Genomic DNA, 17296 nt, shown 5'->3' with positions numbered 1-17296 from the left:
ACTCTCCTTTAAGGACTTCCCGTTTTCAGCCTTCTTATGCTCTGCAGCTGAAAATTGCACAAGAAAACATCTGTTTCTTTAAATAAACTTACATATCGTCTATTTATATATTATCTAAAAATAAATTGCCTATTTATTTGTAAGTTGGGAGCACCTCCACTGGCCTTTAAAGTTTCTGTTTTCCTTTCTCCCTTTTTTTTTTTTAACCCCAGAATCACTGCACTGTGCCTCTCCAAGTTGCGAGTACTGCCCTAATGCTCCAAGATGATAAATCTGAAGAGCTGTTTTCTGGAAAGCAGAGCACTTCAGGCACCAACACCAGAATAAACTCTCACAGCATCAAGAAACCATAACGTAACTATGAATATCCGGGGTGATTAGCAAGCCATGCCAGGAAACCAGACACCTCTGAATTTAAGAAATCTTCAGCCAATCCCAAAGGAGACAATTTTCCATTAGATCCCTCGTTATCCAGCGAGATAAACATGACCCTCCCGACAAACAAAGGGCTCAGCCTCCCATACAGCTGCAACTCTCCACTCGCCGTTATGTGAGGGAGCTACCAAACAGCAGAAAGGAGAGGTGGGAACGCAGATAGGTTGTTGGGCTTTTTTAGCGGAGGTGGAGGGGGGAGAAAAAAAAAAAAAAAAAAGGGTTTACGGAGGCCGGCTGCTGGGCTCTCGGTCTGCAGCAGCGGCAGGCCGGCCGTCGGGGCTGCCCCGGCCGCAGGCCCAGCCCCGGGCCCCACCGCCCCCGCCCCGGTACCTCAGCCCACCCCGCACCTTTCTTTCTTTTTTTTTCTTCCCTCCCCACACACACAAATCACAACGAAACTCCCCCAGAAGGAACACACCCCACAACCACCCCCCCCCCCCGGTTGTCACCCACCGGGGAGGGGCTCCTGACGGCGGCAGCCTCGGCCGAGCGACCCCGGCCCCCTGCCCCGGGTTGTGTAACCAGCCCCGCTCCGGCTGCGGGCGAAGCCCATCGCTGTTTACCTTGCGGTGGCGACCTTTGAAGACCACAGCAAAGGCTCCGTGTCCTATCAGGTCCTTCTTGCTGTACTCAAAGTCCCCCACCACCTCCATCATCCCTCAGCGGGGCATGAAGCCCCGGCAAGGGAAGGGAAGGAAAACAATGGGGCTCTTCCTCCTGCCCAAGGCAGCTACAGCCGCCTCACGGCAATCGGCGGCGGGGTGGGAGCCTGCCCCTCTCCTGGCTGCCCCCGGCGGCGGGGGCAGCTCCTCTCATATCGCGGGGGCAGCCGCAGACCCCCGGGCCGGCGGGGCTGCTGCAGGGCGTCTCCGAGGCGAAAGGCTCCGTCTGGCATGGGGAGGGCAAAGGAGGGAAAAAGCGGGGCGGGGGGGGGTGGGGAGGGAAGTCTCTCAGGGGCCGGGTGTGAGGGGACAGCGCGGCATCGGCGCCGGGACGAGGGGCCTTCTCAGCGGGGAAAGGGGTTCCGCGCCCTGCCGCTGCCCGCCCCCATGGCCCCGCCACAGCGGGGGCTGCCGGCGCCGCGGCCCCCCTCAGGGACCGAGCCCCAAAGCATCCAGCAGGGCGGGAGGAGGCGCGGCCCGCAGCTCCGGGGGTGGCTGTCGCTGCCGCTGTCGTCGCCGCCGCACACACGCCCCCCCCCCTCCCCCCCGCGGGAAAGGAGGAAGCGGTCAGTGTGCAGACGGGGGTCTCTCAGGCCGCCACCGTCTCCTGGGGCTCCCGCCGCTCCGCCTATGCCTCCCTAGCGATCCACAACCCAGCCAGCCCCGGCTCCGACTGCCCGGACCTCCGCGCCACCCCACGCCTTTTATAGACCGCATCGCGCAGGCCCCAGCGCTCGGCTGCTTCCGCCGGCGGCCAAAGAGTGCCTCACCCCGTTTAACCCGGCGGGAGCGCGAGGCGGGGTCCCTCCGCCGCCGTCTCCTCAGGAGCCCGCCCTGCCCCGCCGACCTCTCCTCAGGGTCCCGCCGCCGCCGCCGCCCCTCAGCCCACGGCTGGGCCTCGGCCCCCCTCCCCGCCATGGCTCCTGAGGGGGGTCCTCGTCGTCCTTGTGAGGGAGAAATGCCACCCAGGCTCCGGGAACCACCCCCTGCCCTCAGCCCAGAGCTGGGGCTGAGAGGCCAAACTCAAGCTAAGCCCACCACACCGGGCTATCGCTTCTAACACTTGCTGTATTTCACTTCAGCCGTTTTCTTGGTCGCCTCAGGCCCACCTGCCAGTGAGGACAGAGCTGAGGGGTCACCAGGAGAGGAGGACAGGCCAGAGGTGCCCCACGAGTCAGCTGCCCTCACAGCAGGGAGCGAGGGAGGGCAGGTGCCGGGACAGTCACGCAGCAGCCAGAGGCGGGAAGGCAGGTAATCGGTCACCCCACCCTGCCTCTCTGCCAGGGCAGCGATACTGCTTACCCAGCACCCCCAGGGTCACACACTCTCAGCGCTGTCCTGGCTCCATTAGTAAGCAAGACTCTACAAGGAACTTAAATGAACAGAGAAGCAATGGAGGAACAAGCGTGCAAAATGCTGTAAGTCAAAAATACTTCAAGTTGCTCGCTCTCTTTCTAAGGAGAGCAACGGCTGTAATTTACAGCTTCTGCCCTCCAGCACTTTTAGATCAGCCTGGGGCTGTTTACAGCAACATGTACAAACATTAAAAAAAAAACCCCAACCGGCCACTGCACACCAGTCACATGGAGCCTTTGACCTTCACCTCCAGATCTACATAATTACGCTCCTTTCCTTTGTTTTCCATTCCTTTCTGCTCTCTACCCCTTCCTCTCTGCCCATGTTCTCCATTGCACCACCTCCACATCCTGGAGCTGTTTCAGGCCTCCCCAGTATCTGCCCCAGACACCCTCAGCACTCTGACACCACAGCAGCAGTGATTAATCCTCCACCGAAGTTACAGTTGACACAACGTGCACATCGGGATCACGCAGGGCAGAGCTCCGACCCCACGTAGCTGTGCTGCACCTTCCCTCGTGTGATATAGGGTCTGCTTTCAGCACCACTAGATCAAAACAGAGACTGAGCAGAGTTATGCTGTTGGTCTTCTCCCTATAGCAATAGATTCTTAAGGGAATATTGACAGCTTTATAGACATCATACAGTGACATCAGAGGAATGCAAAGACATCTGTTTTGTGCCAAAGAGAACAAAAGGGCTTTAAGACCCCTCGAGACTGACCCCCCCCCCCTTTATTTTCTGAAATCCTGAGCTCCCATCCAAAATCCACTCATGGCACTACCCCAACAAACAAAACTGAGAAAGTGAAGCTGACCAAGTAATTTCAGCGGCTCAGAACACCCCCGTGGAAGGAATAAATGAGATGTAAAAATATTCCAAGTTAATCATAAATTAAAGTGTTGGTAGTAACACAGACACTTTCTAGTATGCATTCACAGTGCCCCTTTAAAACGAGGAAAAAGCCCACAAGTCTCAATGTGTTAAATATTCTGATTCAGAAAATAATTTCCCTGAGAATTGGCTGTTTATTGCCATCCACCGATTCTCACATTCAATATTAATCCTCTCAGCATCAGTGTGTATCCTCACCCCAAAGTCAATGCCACAAGCTACGTTTCAGGGAAGTTAAAAAAAAGAAATAATCCAGAAAGATGCCTTTTGAACAGAGAAAGCCACTTCAGGAATTTCTAAGTCATTCATTCTGCATTACACTTCAAAATCAAGACACATGTCCTTTCAGTAGCAGCACATCTGATGTCCTTTTGTCCTCGTAATAGGGATGGAGCCCTCGAGCAGGTTTATTTCAGCACAGCAAGGACAAAACAGCCAGGAGCGGCGGGGAGGTTTGACCAGAATAACTAAACATGCTGCCATCGCACTGGGATTCGAATGGGATCTGAAGGGCTGAGGTCTGAACAACCGCTCGATGAAGGGCTGCGGGATTTGCATGCAGGTCACTCATTTGAGCTGGGTCCTTGATTAGCGTCTGGGAGAGTTTCTAGGTGTCAATATTTCCAGCATCAGCAGACTACAATAAACCTATTTACAAACAGCACCTTCACTTGCTTTCGCTGCTGAAAGAGCTCAGAGACAGAACAGACTGAATTCACCCACCTTTCCCAAAGGGAGCCTCATTTGGGACAGCAATGCAGGATAAGCCCATGGGGCTCATGCTGCTCCTCCCTTGCCCAAGGAATACACACAGATACTCGCCATTTCGCACTGGCAGGCGGCAGCAGCCCTGCAGCACTCGGAGGGATGCACTGCTCCAACAAGCCACGCAGCAGGACAACAAAATACCCAGCATGCTCAAAAAGCATGGCCAGGCAGCAGGCACCAGTACCATGTCTAATTGACCACAGTGATACTTCAAAAGCACAGAGTACTGTGTCCTGAGTTTATTTTTAACATCATACTGTGCAAGAGCTGCAGCCCACTGACAGAGACCACCAGCAACTTACAGCTCAGCAAGGACCACCGATTTACTGGGTCAGAATGAAGAAAGCAGAGAGTAACAGCACTGGAGATGGATTTGTGGTGCTCTCCCAGCTGTACTACATCAGTTCAGCCAAATTAATCCCTCAGATGTGAGGCAGGACTCACGATCACAAGAGCAACAGATCTAGGAAGGAACTGGCACCTTCCAGGTTGCTTGTCTGAGTACACAGAAGTACACCTTCATCTGGCAGCAGCTCCCCAGAATACAGTCATCACTGTCCTGAGTTTCCGTAACACTTTTCATCCTCAAAAGTGCTAATGGTCTTCACAGCAAGCCCTTTTCTGCCATACCACCAAAATGCAGCCCTATAAAGTAGAAACATCACCTGAGCAGTGCCTGGGTTGACCCAAAGAACAGCAGAAAGACTGCTTTTCCTAATGTTCATGCAGAACAGTGAATGAAGATTATTTTCTTCCTGTTCATTGAAAGATTTTTCTTGTATCTCTCCCCAGGCTATAAACATGCACATGGAAGTTAAATTACTGATCTGGGAAAATAATCAAGAGATCAGCTGAATTGAGCAGAACGTTGAACATGTGGCTCCAAGGACCTGAGGAGCATAATGTGTATGCCTCTTGGCCAGCCCTCCTGCACGGATAAACAGAACACACAGACCCAAGAACAGTTTTCACAAGGAAGCTAAGGCCTCACTTAACCAAACTAACCCCCGAAGGCAGGAGTCTGGCACCATCCTGCTCATCTCAGCGCTATCCCAAATGATCTACTTCACTCTCGGTGTTCTTACCATTTTCTTCTCTTCTTCCTTCCATCCTTCCATCATACCCAGGAATTTATCAGACAGGTAAACCTTTCTTGGAGGACTGGCATGCTTCCCAGTCCTTACCGTCACTGTCCTCCCATTGGGGATTTGTAACAAAATTAATGGTGGCATCAGCTGAGATATCACAGCATTTAAAGGAGAAAGTATTAGAGGGCTCTGCAGGACAAACAGTTTCTGGATATGCTTAAAATTATTCACATATTACCAGTGAAAAATAACACCCTCATGGTAGGCATACCTGTGTGGTATGCTTAACAAGTAACTCGGGAGAAACTGGATTGAAACACAGCAGCAGATACTGAGATTCCTATCACACAGCACTGGAAAAGTTCAGGTGTTTCAGCAGGTTTTTTGTAAGGTTAGCAATGCGGTTCCCAGAAAAGCAATCAGAAAACTCCAGCCTACCTTCTAGATTTGCCCTTTAACAAAAAGTAATGTCTTCCCCATTAATAACACCATCAACCCAAATCTGCATCTGCAGTCCTAAAAATTAGCTAATTAAAGTTCACATCACCATTGCCAGCAAAGCGAGGGAGGTCACACGCTTGCTTCGTCTCCTGCCAAAAAGGAGCCACCTCCGAAGCGAAAGTCAGTGGTTCTTCCCTAGTGAACGAGAGCAGGCAGGAGACTGCAGAGCGAGGCCCGGGAAATGCCGCATTCAAATAAAACTGGGAGGAGCGTTACAGGATTGCTTAGGAATACAGCTGGAATGGGGCCAGCACTTAGTGTGCATGAAGGCTGGTACTGTAAGAATGATAAAAATAGTAGCAGCTGCTTAGATAGGAAAATACGATTTGGTCTACATGCAAACCCATCACACAGTGTGGTTCAGAATCTACATGCTATCAGGTCAAAGAAAGATTAAAGCCCAGATAGCTTATTTTGGTGTAAACTTAGTTGCAAGGCCCTCTCTTTCTTCAGGTTCTCACTTTGCTTTGGCAAACCTTTCTGCTCCAGCATTAGGAAGGTGGGTTTTGACCAGGCTCTGTTCAGTGCCTAATATCACAGCAGCAGAGTCTGAAGGGATGGCAGAAGCTAGCCTATGTTAGGAGCACGGCCAGAGAGCACAGCAATTGCTTTGGTTTGGAAATCAGTCCACAAGGAAGTGGTCTTTAGGTACACGTACAGACACACACATGGCCAAGCCAGTCCCTGCAGGCAAGATCACTTCCCCCAGCTCCGATACATCCCCACTTCTAACACAAAACACACAGTGGATTAACAGGGCACAGTGACCCCATGCAGTGCTTTGGGAAATGAAGCAGATAACGATGCTTCTTCCCTCAGAAAGAGCCACATACTACCAGGAGCTGCGGAAGCTGCCGCTTTCAGCAAGTCAAACCCAGGGACACAGAGCTGAACTCCCAAGGGTGGATTGTTTCCTTTAGCACAGGCAGCCCAAAAAACTCGTAAAACGGGCAGGCTTCTCAACTGTTACCAGAGATCCGTCAGCTGCACGTGTGCTCCTCTCCTTCCCAAGGGCATGGCAGTCTGGGGAGGCAGAATTATCAGCTAGCTTTAAATCACCCTGTCCCACAACATTTACCTTCATGAATTACGAAAGGTTTTGTTTATGCAGATGGACACAACATGGCCTTCACTGTCAGCAAGAACCAGCTGGAGGAAGCACGTTAATGAAAGAGCAGGTACAGGATATTGAGTTCTTCCCAAAAGATCCCATGAAGATAGAGCCTGCTGACTTGGCTGGCAGAAAGAGATACTAACAACAGGAACCGCAGTTTGTGTTCTCAGTCATATTAAAGATTTAACCCTTTGTTCCAGTCTTTTGCTCACCTGAACACTTGCAGACAAGCAAACGGCCATTACTGCACCATCCCCCCTTAATTCTCCAAAGCTATTCTGTCAGCAGGAATAAAGTCCTAAAATGCATCTTCTGCAGCTGGGAAGCATCTGAGACCCAAACTTCTGTTCTGAGTTGTAGTAATCACTGAGTAGCAACTGCAGTATGAGGGCTACGGAGAATGTTTTAGCCTTCGTGCTAACTTGCTGCAACTAAATCTGACAATGTATTTTCTAGTCCTTAATAATCACATCTTGATTTTTACTGTTCCATAAGCATCCTGGAAATAAACACTAAATCCAGGTCTATTCACCTGTTGGAAGCCTGAATAAACTTTTAAAAAGATCAGAAGCAAGCTTACAAATATATGACTGACAGTGTGAATCCCTCTCACTCACTGGGCAAGCAAATGCACTTGAGAAATTCCAGAAGGCACCAACTCTGTGCAATGGAATTTTTGCCATTTACTGTGACAGTCCCAGCCCTGCTGTCAGCACGTATCCAGGGCAAGGGACAACCACCACCCAAAACACCTGCTCCATTCCTCCCCTTCCCCACCCTTTCCTTCCTTCCCCCTGAGCTGGCAGTGGACTGGAAATAGACACTCTCTCCCCTGTTCAGAGGCACAAGTGCCTCATTTCCCCATTTCCAAGAGCCGTTCAGACCTGAAAACTCAGCACAGCTCTAGCAGTCGTTTGAAGTCCATGCCTATTGCACCCTGAACTGATGAGTGAATAAGTTATCTGCTGTTGATGCAGAGGATCACTAACAGATAATGCCTGGCACAGCCCACAGGGAAATGGGCTGAGTGGAAAGGCAAAACCTTACTGGAATAACAAGAAGCCCCAAGACCTTACTCTCAGCAGATCTTTGTCCCAGGCATGCAGCGGAGCACAATTCTGCAATGTAATGATGTGCTGAATTTTCCCATTCCTCTCAACCTCTCTGAAGGTCACAAAAGGACAACCCTTTCTGTTCCCACTAACAGCCTCTTCTCTGCAGGATTTTTCACACAGCAAGAAAGGGCATGAGCCATCCCCACCCTTCGCTTGCCCCTTTCAAGGCGGCAGGCTACTGTAAGGCTAAAATTTCAATAAAAAGCCAGTTGAGATGGAGGCAGATGAGATAACCCTCCTGTAATGTTCTGAGGAAATCATCCTGCAAAGCACAGCTCTTAATAAGAACTAGAATTAAAATTTCCTTAAATAAATATAAGGAAAGAGTCCATGAGAGCAGCCAACAGGAACAGGGAGTCGTGCTTGGGTCAGCCTCTGTCGTCCATCACCTTGCAGACCTCCCAGGCAGGTCGCGCCGAGGGCAGGCCATCTTAGGACAGGACTGGCACCTTCACGTCGCTGCTCCTATCGACGCCATCTACAAATGGAAAGAGCTGCTGTGTCCCTGTGGTCTGGCATCAGCGCTGCCACACGGCCCAGCAGGTACTGTACGAGAGCAGCACAGCAGGGGCTTGGGGCCTGGGTTCCTTATCATAGAATGGTTTGGGTTAGAAAGGACCTTAAAGATCATCTAGTTCCAACCCCCCTGCCATGGGTAGGAACGCCTTCCCCTAGAGCAGGTTGCTCAAAGCCCCGTCCAGCCTGACCTTGAACACTTCCAGGGATGGGGCATCCACAACTTCTCTGAGCAACCTGTTAAGAATGCCTCACCACCCTCATAGCGAAGAAGGTCATCAGCCATGGTCAAATGGCAACCAGCTCACAGGCATTTGTCTGTCTGCATAACTAGGAGATGGAGGAAGGTGAGAAAGGAAGGGTCTGACTGACTGGTACAACTGTTCCTTCACCTCTCCAGGAGCCAAATTTCACCACTGACTGCTCAGTTGGAGGGACTCTGCTTTCTAGTCATCTCCCAGGGGACAGCAGCAGTTCCTGCTCTGAGGGAGGTTAGGTCACCAGGCTGGAATTTGACCCAGAGCTGTGCTCTCTGCAAGGAGAGATCATGCCCTGATTATGCAGGCCTCTGCAAGGAGACTGCCGCTCTGAAGGAGCTCCAACATCCTCTATGGACAGACAACAGGTTACTTACATCCGCAAACACTTATCCTTCCCTCCACTTGCTACCCTCTGTCCGTCCGGGCTCCAATCTGTTGCATACACCTAGTATTAGGGAGAGACAGTTATCTCTGCTGGGAGGGGTAATTCCTGCTTCTCTCAAACACCGTGGCTCGACCAGACACCTTACCTCATCTGCATGGCCAGGAAGATCAATTGCCAGTTTCTTCGTCTTGGCATCCCAGACCTTCAGCGTGCTGTCACTGCTCCCACTCACCAGCAAGCGGCTGTCAGCTGACCAGGCGATCTGATACACAGCTGAGACGTGCCCTCTCAGCGACGTCAGGTACCTGATGCGGAGGAGGCACGAAGAAGCTGTTAGAGAAGCATGCAGCCGGGTTTGTGCCAAACCTGCCCTTGCCCAGCTTTTGTGGCTCTTCTCCACCTGTGAGCAAGCAAGCACAGTCATGGGATGCCCAGCACACCGCAAGCCAGCACACAAAAGGCAGTCAATTGCTATAGAGAGTCCATAGGTCATTCAGTCTGTCTAAAAACCCTCTCAGATGGGCTGAGAGCCTTCTAGAGGATGGCTCTTCATCTCAACTCCTCTGCCGAGAAACCCTTACCCAGCAGGCAACACTACAGCCTTACTGTACAGACGTGTCCTTCCTCTCTCTGGCTGAGCAGCCTGGATTTAGAAGGACCATTAAAATTACTGACATGAAACCCAAGCTCATCAGTATAAAGGCTGATTTATAGAGAGGGACTGCTGCCCCAGAGAGCTCATCAATATTCTAGCTGAAGGTTAAAAGCCAGACTACAGGAGCATCCAAACACCAACAGCACTTGTAACTACAAGAATTTGCATCGTCCAGAACAAGTTGTTCTCTGGCACAGGAACCGTTTAAACTGGGACAGTCTACAGTATGCAATGCACATGTCTTCAGGAGATCAGCTGAGTGGAACATCCCATCCCACTGCAGCTGCACCTGCCTCAGAGAACTGACCCTGCAGCAGGCTGCATGTGCCACGTGGGTGCCAGGCAGTACTGTGGCTGGGTGACAGCAGGGTTGCACACACCCAGCCAAGCACAGACCCCATACCACAAGAAGAGCTGGAAAAGGGACTTCCCAAGGGCAGAGACAGACAGAGGCAGCAGAATTACTTTGCATGAGTTCAGGCTACAGAAATGCTGAACACACCACGGAGTTGCTGGCAATAACACTGGAGCCCATCTCTGTGTAACCTGTGCATTACACGCAGACCCCATACAAGCACCTCTGTAACAGAACAAACCAACTCACTTTCCTGTCCTACCATCCCAGAGCTTTATGGACTTGTCAAAGGAAGCACTAGCTATTATCCGGGTGTCTGGCGAGAAGAGGACTTGGTTAATCAATGCCTGGTGGCCCGTCATTCTCTCCAGCGGCTTCTTGTCTTCTGCTGGTCTCCAAAGAAACAGTGTGAAATCATCTGACCCCGAGACAAGCCTTTCTGGTTCCTGGCCCTGAAAAAGGGATGAAAGAACCCAAGTCTTATATAATCCAGGTGTGGAGAGCTTGGAAGCATACCAGTGTTGGGGTCAACAGCCAACTGTGCATGTTTACTGCTTCCACCGGTAATAAATAGTGTTAGAAATGACAGTAGGGACAAAAGGGACTTACCCTGACTTGGTCATACCTCTGCTGTGCCTTGTCCTTCAGTTCTGCCACTGCAAGAGGGAAAGCGAGATTTGCAATCCTTAGGCGAAAGGAAACTTTATGACCCTGTGATGCCAACTCCAATCCTGGCTCCATGGGCCAAGCAGATGCATTTGTGACTGCTCACCCACTTTCTCTTTGCTAAGGGTGATACTGGGAGCAAAACCCCTTGAAAACAGTGGCCTTCCCATTCCCTAGACTGCTTGACCCTGTGCATGGGCAAGGAAGATCATGGCTGCCAGCATGACCAACACCAGCACAGGACCTGTTCCCAGCTCTCAAGATTGCTTTGGCTCACGGCAGCATTAAGAAGAGACATCAGGTCTCCTCACTATCTTCCCCACCACCTCCCCCAGCCTACAACACCAGTGCTGCACTTACAGGAGCCACTCACATCCTGTGGATTGATGGTGGCTTCAGCAGGTTCAAAGGCACCAGTGCGGAGAACGTAGTCGGTGCTAAGGGCCATGGTGTTCACCCAGTGAGCGTGGCCCTGCAATGTGCGGCAGAGGACCCCCTGGAAACAAAACCACCTGCTTAGAGAGGGATGGGCAGGACAGAGCCAGACTGCACAGGACCCACCTGACCCATTGGGCTGCAAGGACCGACCCTGAGCTTTCCAAACCCTCTTGCCCAAGCTGCAAGCAGGACTGTAGCCAGGCTTAGCACGGAAGAAACAACACTGTTGAATCAGTTTCCTGCAGGGCCTTGCAAGGAGTCCGCCAGCACAGGTTGCTCCAGGGATGTTTCCAGCTTTTAGCCCCATTTTATCCTTTTAGGGATGAAAACATTGCACAACAGCTACCCCCGCCAAATGGTGTCAAGCAACAGGCTCTGATAGATTAAGAGGATACAGCACTCACTCTGCACCTCCATTTTCCAGGGCACAAAATGTGTGTCCAGCCCCCTTCACCAGCAGCCCCAGGGCTGCCTGCCTCACTTACATCCTGGCTCCTCCAGACTTTGATGGTCCTGTCCTGGGAGGAGGAGTAGAGCAAGCCATCTCCCCCCCACTTCACACACGTCACCGACTGCGTGTGGCTCGTGAGGATTTTGTCACACCTGCCCATCAGTGTGTCCCAGATGCGGATGCTGCCATCCTTGGAGGCACTGGCGAGGTAACGGCACTCTGGGTTTCTGGGCAAAAAGAAGATCAAATCCATTTGCACAGAACACAGCTCCTCCACCAAGCTCTTCCCCCATCAGCCCCAGAGGATTCAAGGGTCCGGAAGTCAATAAAAGACAACTTTCTCTTTTGGCCTAAGATCAGAGAGAGGCTGGGCAGGGGCAGAGCACTGACCTACAGGGAACAAGATCCACCAAGGCGAGGGAGAGGCAGACAAATGCTTCCCTCCAAACCGACTCCTGGGCTGCACACTGGAGGCATCAATCCAGGGTAAACCTGGCACCTGAGCCCTTGGCAATGTCCTTATTTTCACAGGAGGCAGCTTTAACCCGCTGGCTAATGAGGGGACCTCAAACTGGCACCTTCCCTGGGTACTGCTGGGGAGAGCCCCGGGCAGGGGGATCAGTCTGCCTTATACAGGCAGCACAGACCGGTGGCAATGGGAACACATTGAACGCTCCCCTGCCTATGCCATGCTTCACCTCCGGCAGAGAACGTGCTGGCCTGCAGACATGGTGCTGCTGTGCTGGTAGGGCTGAAAGCAACAAAGTCCATCTGTGTGGCTCATGGGGGCAAATTTAACACATCTGGAAGCAGCTGGCCACAGCCCAGCAAGGACAGGGGAGCCACAGCTTTCTGTCCTTTGCACAACATCCTTACCACTCAACACGGTTTTAATGTCAAAGAAAGCGGTCCCTGGCACCAGCAGCAGTGAGGAAGAGCATGGCCCTTCCTGTTGCGCAGGAACTGAGTGGGGAGCGCAGCTGGCTGGAGAAAGAGAAGTGAAGCCCTAGCAGGCTTGTCTCCCTCCTCTCCATTTCCTCAGCCTCCTTTATAATCAGTTTTTGCTAATCCAGTTAATTGTTTGCAAATAGCTGGAGTTTCCTACTGGCAAATTCAATTTGCAGGACTCTGCTCTGAAGTGCCTCTTTTTATTTATTGCTATAATGTCTTGGATTATTGGCTACAACTGACGCCCTGCACTGACCTCTCCCAGACAGAGCTTTAGCTGATCAACCCTCGTGATACATAAACAGGAAGACACAGGAAACCAGGATGCAGGAGAGCAGAAAGGGAGTGCTCTGCAGAGCCTGAGCTCGGGCACCACGCGGGCAGGCTTTCCTGCTCCCAGCTCAGCACGCTGGGGAAAAGCATCTCAAATGTTTGTCCAGCACCATGAAAAATTGTTTTCCATAGGCAGGTATGTCTTTTACACAGGGGAAAAGAGGCACAGCCTGGCAGTGACTTCCCCAGCAACCTCACAGGGACTGTGAGCAGCGGCTGGAACTCCTGGTTCCGAGCTAGATGCATTTTTCCTAGCCCACCTTGGAGGCTGCCCTCCTGCACACACCCCCTCTGTGGACCGTAACAGCAAAAAAGCAAACAGGAGGAGTGCCCTTCAGGTCAGGCTGCTCTTTTCCATACCAGTAAAGGGGAAGGGCTGGGCTGGCCCTTCACTTACATGTGGAGTGGTTCCCAGCACAGACACGTGATCCATTTGGAGTGGCCAGAGAGCACCCGGCCGATCTGATTGCCGGTGGCTGGGTCCCAGAGAAATATCTGTCCAAGAGAGGAAGCAAGAGGGTCGCGTCAGGCCACACACATCATGTGAATCCCAGGGACGTTTGGGCTCCATTTAGAAAGCATAGGTGTCCTTGGTGTCGCAGTTACATTGGCAGAAGCAGGGAGCAGAAAGGGAGGGGGGCAGGCGGGCTGGATGCCTTTCCAGATCCCTGCAGGAATCAGCTGACATCTCAGAGAATGAGACCTATCACCCTCCTCTCTGCCTAAAATGCTGCTGCTGCTGCTACAAAAATATCTGCCTCAACCCAAAACCGATACAGGTCCCCAAAAAGCCAGCCTGAGCCTTTGACACCCTGTGCCAGAGAGTTAGTGAATGTTCGCAGAGCGTGATGAAAGCCAGAGTGTGATGAAAGCCAGAGCGTGCTAAATGCTACTTATTATCGGATTCTGTGGGTGGGACACATGCTGGTTTTCTCTTGTTTTTTCTGTCTCTACTTAAATGTTCATCCAAAGAGCCAAGGCATTAGTCATCTCCTAGTTAAGAACCTGGGAAAAACAGGGAAACAGAGGACAAGCGGCTCCCTGGGTTAGATTAAAGCCAAAACAGCACCAAACCAGGCCATGAGCCACCCTGGTCCAGCCCGTTTCCTTGGGACTGGTATCACAGTGGCCTGACAGAATGGCCGCTCAGAAAACGAGCGCAGGACAGCAGCTCTTGGCAGCTCTGCGGCCACTCTTGTTGCTCCCAGGCTGTTCAAAGGTCAAAGCAAGCAACTGCCCCTCTGCAGCTCAGCCAGTTGCTGACTCACTTTTAATTGCCCACAAGTGCCCCTGTTTCCCCTTAAGTGCCCACATTTTGCCCCACAGCCAGGACAGGGCCCCTATCACATTCCTGTGAGAAGGAATTTAGCTGTGTCTGAGTGAGAGCACTGTGAAACAGGCTGCCGCTGCATGTCTGGGTCACGAAAACAGCAGCCCTGGCTTGGCCGGGTGATACCCTTTCTCGCTCCAGACACCTCCCTCGTGACAGAGCCGTCTGCCAAGGACCACATCCAAAGCCTGGACTCTTTCCTGTGCTGAGGGAAAAGCATCTGCCACAAGACAGCTGGGCTCAGCGGCAAGAGGTCTAAAAAAGCAACAAAGCCAGAGCCCCGCTCAGCACAGAGTTTGGAGACGCTATTTGCAACTACTGTGACACACCCACGTACAAAGCTCCTCTAGGGAATGGGAAGCCTGCTCAAAACAACTGGATACACCTATCACGCCCCCTGCCAAACCAATTCTTTGCACCTAATCCCCCAAAGCTTCTTTACCAGGTTTCATTTCAGTTCAGAACAGAGCTGCAGAGGGTCTCCACGCTCCCACAGACCCCCCACCCCGGCCCCGCGCCAAGGGAGCGGGGAGCCAACGTGTACCTGGCTGTTCTTGCAGCCCGAGGCCAGCTTCTTGCCATCGGGCGACCAGGCGATGCTGAGCACCCAGTGCCGGTGACCTGGCAGAGAGAGCACGAGCAGGCATGAGTGGAGAGCTGTGACTGTCTGTCCCCAGTGTCCTGGCACGCAGCCACCCCGAGGCAGGACTGGATGGAGGTGGAGGGAACCCTTCGCGTTCCTCCTAGCCAGACCCTCTTCCTCCACTTCATTAATCAAAGAGAGCTACTCCCTTCCTGAGCCACGGTCCCGGCCTACATGGCTCAGGCAGCACCCAGGCTCTGCTGTTCATCCTCCCGAGCGTGCAGGGGGTCCGTGAGAGAGGGGATCAGGAGCTGCCCTCCCGGGACACCCCCACACCCACCTTTGGCTGTGAACTGCGGCGTCTCCGTGCTGAGGTCCCAGAAGCGGACAGTGGTATCTCCAGAGCCGCTCGCCAGGTACCTGGGAGAGAAGCGAGAGCCCGGCTCAGCGCATAGTTCCCGGGGAGGGGGGGGGAAGACAGCGGCCGCTGCCCTGCCGTGAGCCCCCCACCCCGCAGCCAGACCCTCGTACTTTCCCGTGGGGCTGAAGGCCACGGAGATGACGGCCTCGGTGTGCCCCTCCAGGGAGCTGGTGCAGCGGGTCACCGCCCGCACCCTGAACACCGCCTGCGGCTGGTAGATGATGTCCAGGACCTTCTCCGTCTCCACGCTCTGCCCCGCCAGGGTCTTCTCCAGCGACGCCACGATCTCGACATCATGGACGAAGAAGGCCAGAGGCACCGGTTCATCCTGGGGGAGAAACGGCAGGAGAGGTAGCGAGGGGCGGCACTGGGTTGGGGTAGGGGGGGTTACCGGGGGATCTCGGGGGAGGGTCTCACCTTCTGCAGGAGAGCATTGCAGACCAGCTGCAGCTTGTCCGGGGTGATGGTGACCGGGACGTCGAAGGGGGAGCCCAGGGATTCCCCCGCCTCGTCCCGGAACTGGATCAGGAGCCGCTGCACGTCCTCGTCCGGCGGCATGCTCTGCGGGACAGGGGGCTCAGGGGCGGGGGATCCCACCGGAGAAGCGGGGGGATAGCTCCACAACCCCCCACCCGGGCAACCATACCCCGCGTGGGGGACAAAAAAAGGGGCCGCTACGGGGGAACCCGGCGTGGAGCCCGTGTGGGAGGGGAGAAACACCCTACATTGACCAGGGCCCCAGGCGGCGTGGGGGCAGGAGGATCCCCACAGGGGAACCCCAGGGGGGTCAGGAGGCTCCAGAGAGCCCCAGCACCCCCAACCCCTCCGGCATCTCCGTGCGACCCCGGCCCCGCTCCCCCTCCACCCGCCCCCGGTAAGCTCCGGCCCCGGCCCCGCTCACCGCGGCCATGTGCCTGCGCGGCCCACGTGGGCCGGAAGCGGCCCCGGCGGGGCGGGAGGCGCTGAGCGCGGCGCTGCTGCCCCCTGGCGGCCGGCGGTGGGGACAGCGCCCCGCCGGGGGTCCGCGGGTTCGAGGCCGCCCCTGGGCATTTCCCGTGGTGACCACACAGGTGCTTTTAATCGTTATTTCTAAAATAAAAAGCGGCAAAACCAGGACAAATTATTCCAAATATCCCAGTCCAGTAAGAAATTAATCCAACGCTGCAGCCTGTCCAGTTGCTGTGTGTGTAAACCCTTCAGGTAAAGAAGGGCTGGGGCTGCAGTCAAACGTGGTTTATTCATCATATAAACACTGGCTCAGTGAGCTGGACCAAGGGAGATCTTGCACTGAGAGACTAAAGTCTGCCATGCAAACCCGTAACACAGCGAGAAATTCAGTATCACCCATCTTGTCCAGCACAAACCAGTAACAACCACAATGAGCATCAGACATCCATAACCCCAGAGGTCAACACTCCATCAAATCTAAACACCGCTTATGGAGAGAAGAAAAACTGGCAGGTGGGTCCAAATCAACATCCAAGCCTCGCTTTACCCACTGACCACTGTTCAAGCAAAGCAGCTTTGAGAAGTTGCCCCAAGCAGGTGCTTGGCCGGTCCGCAGCGGCCCCTCGGTACACTGCACTCCCCTCAAATCGCAGCCAGAGGGCCCATGAATGAGGTGGAACCCTGGCAGGGACTTCTCTTCTTTTTTTTTTGATGGATGTTTTTCTTATCAGTCTCCAGGAGCTGCAGCACTACAGGTGTTTGCCAAGCCTCTCACACTCAATCTGGCCACATCCACCCCAGGCAGCACAGGCCCGAAGGAAACACAGCCCTGAGAAATATTTGTGCCCAAACCTGTGGCCTGTAATCCCTAAACATGCTCAGCTGGTTAGTTTGGATCCTGCCAGGGTAGAAAAATGAGTAAAGTGTTGCACACAGAACGGGTGAGGGCTTAGCTTCCCGCATAAAGAGGATTCAAGCGCACGTGTAGTTCAATACTGTGCTACAGGACCAAGCCCTGCTCCTTCTACCTGTTTTCTATCCCAAATTCAGTGATGTCCTGTGATTAACACACCT

General features: G+C 53.3%; 2 protein-coding genes across 6 annotated transcripts in view; both read right to left on the bottom strand.

Moving 5' to 3' along the window:
* Positions 1–1772, bottom strand: part of ULK2 (unc-51 like autophagy activating kinase 2) — a 40879-nt gene extending 39107 nt beyond the window's left edge. Inside the window, exon 1 of the mRNA XM_075032867.1 lies at positions 999–1772. Within this exon, the coding sequence (XP_074888968.1) occupies positions 999–1091 (93 nt within the window). The 5' untranslated portion in view covers positions 1092–1772. The remainder of the gene's footprint in view (positions 1–998) is intronic.
* Positions 1773–3174: 1402 nt separating this feature from the next.
* On the bottom strand, positions 3175–16213 carry NLE1 (notchless homolog 1). Of its 5 annotated transcripts, none has more exons than XR_012651091.1 (14): positions 16176–16213; positions 15692–15835; positions 15385–15602; positions 15194–15273; positions 14815–14891; positions 13338–13435; positions 11694–11886; positions 11131–11521; positions 10714–10760; positions 10354–10556; positions 9240–9399; positions 9084–9154; positions 8842–8981; positions 3175–8411 (listed from the first exon to the last, which is right to left on the bottom strand). XR_012651091.1 is itself a non-coding variant. In XM_075032865.1 (13 exons), exons 1-13 carry the CDS (start codon positions 16182–16184, stop codon positions 8399–8401), a joined length of 1704 nt encoding a protein of 567 aa, XP_074888966.1. In that variant the 5' UTR covers positions 16185–16213; the 3' UTR covers positions 3176–8398. The 5 variants fall into 5 exon arrangements, 3 of the variants coding, with proteins under 3 accessions (XP_074888966.1, XP_074888965.1, XP_074888967.1); XR_012651090.1 differs by having other exon boundaries at positions 3176–8779; positions 8871–8981; XM_075032865.1 differs by lacking the exon at positions 8842–8981 and having other exon boundaries at positions 3176–8411.
* Between the last annotated feature and the right edge of the window lie 1083 nt (positions 16214–17296).

The sequence above is a fragment of the Buteo buteo genome, chromosome 7 (genome assembly GCF_964188355.1).
Source record: "Buteo buteo chromosome 7, bButBut1.hap1.1, whole genome shotgun sequence".
Lineage (NCBI taxonomy): Eukaryota > Metazoa > Chordata > Aves > Accipitriformes > Accipitridae > Buteo > Buteo buteo.
This window is presented reverse-complemented; position numbering and strand designations above follow the sequence as displayed.

What these genes read in the sequence shown, in the direction of transcription:
- NLE1 (XM_075032864.1), bottom strand. An exon ending in GCCGCAGTTCACAGCCAAAG is followed by an intron (nt 14,892 to 15,193) that starts GTGGGTGTGGGG and finishes TCTCTCTGCCAG; the next exon opens with GTCACCGGCACTGGGTGCTC. An exon ending in TGCTGGGAACCACTCCACAT is followed by an intron (nt 11,887 to 13,337) that starts GTAAGTGAAGGG and finishes CTTTTTGCCCAG; the next exon opens with AAACCCAGAGTGCCGTTACC.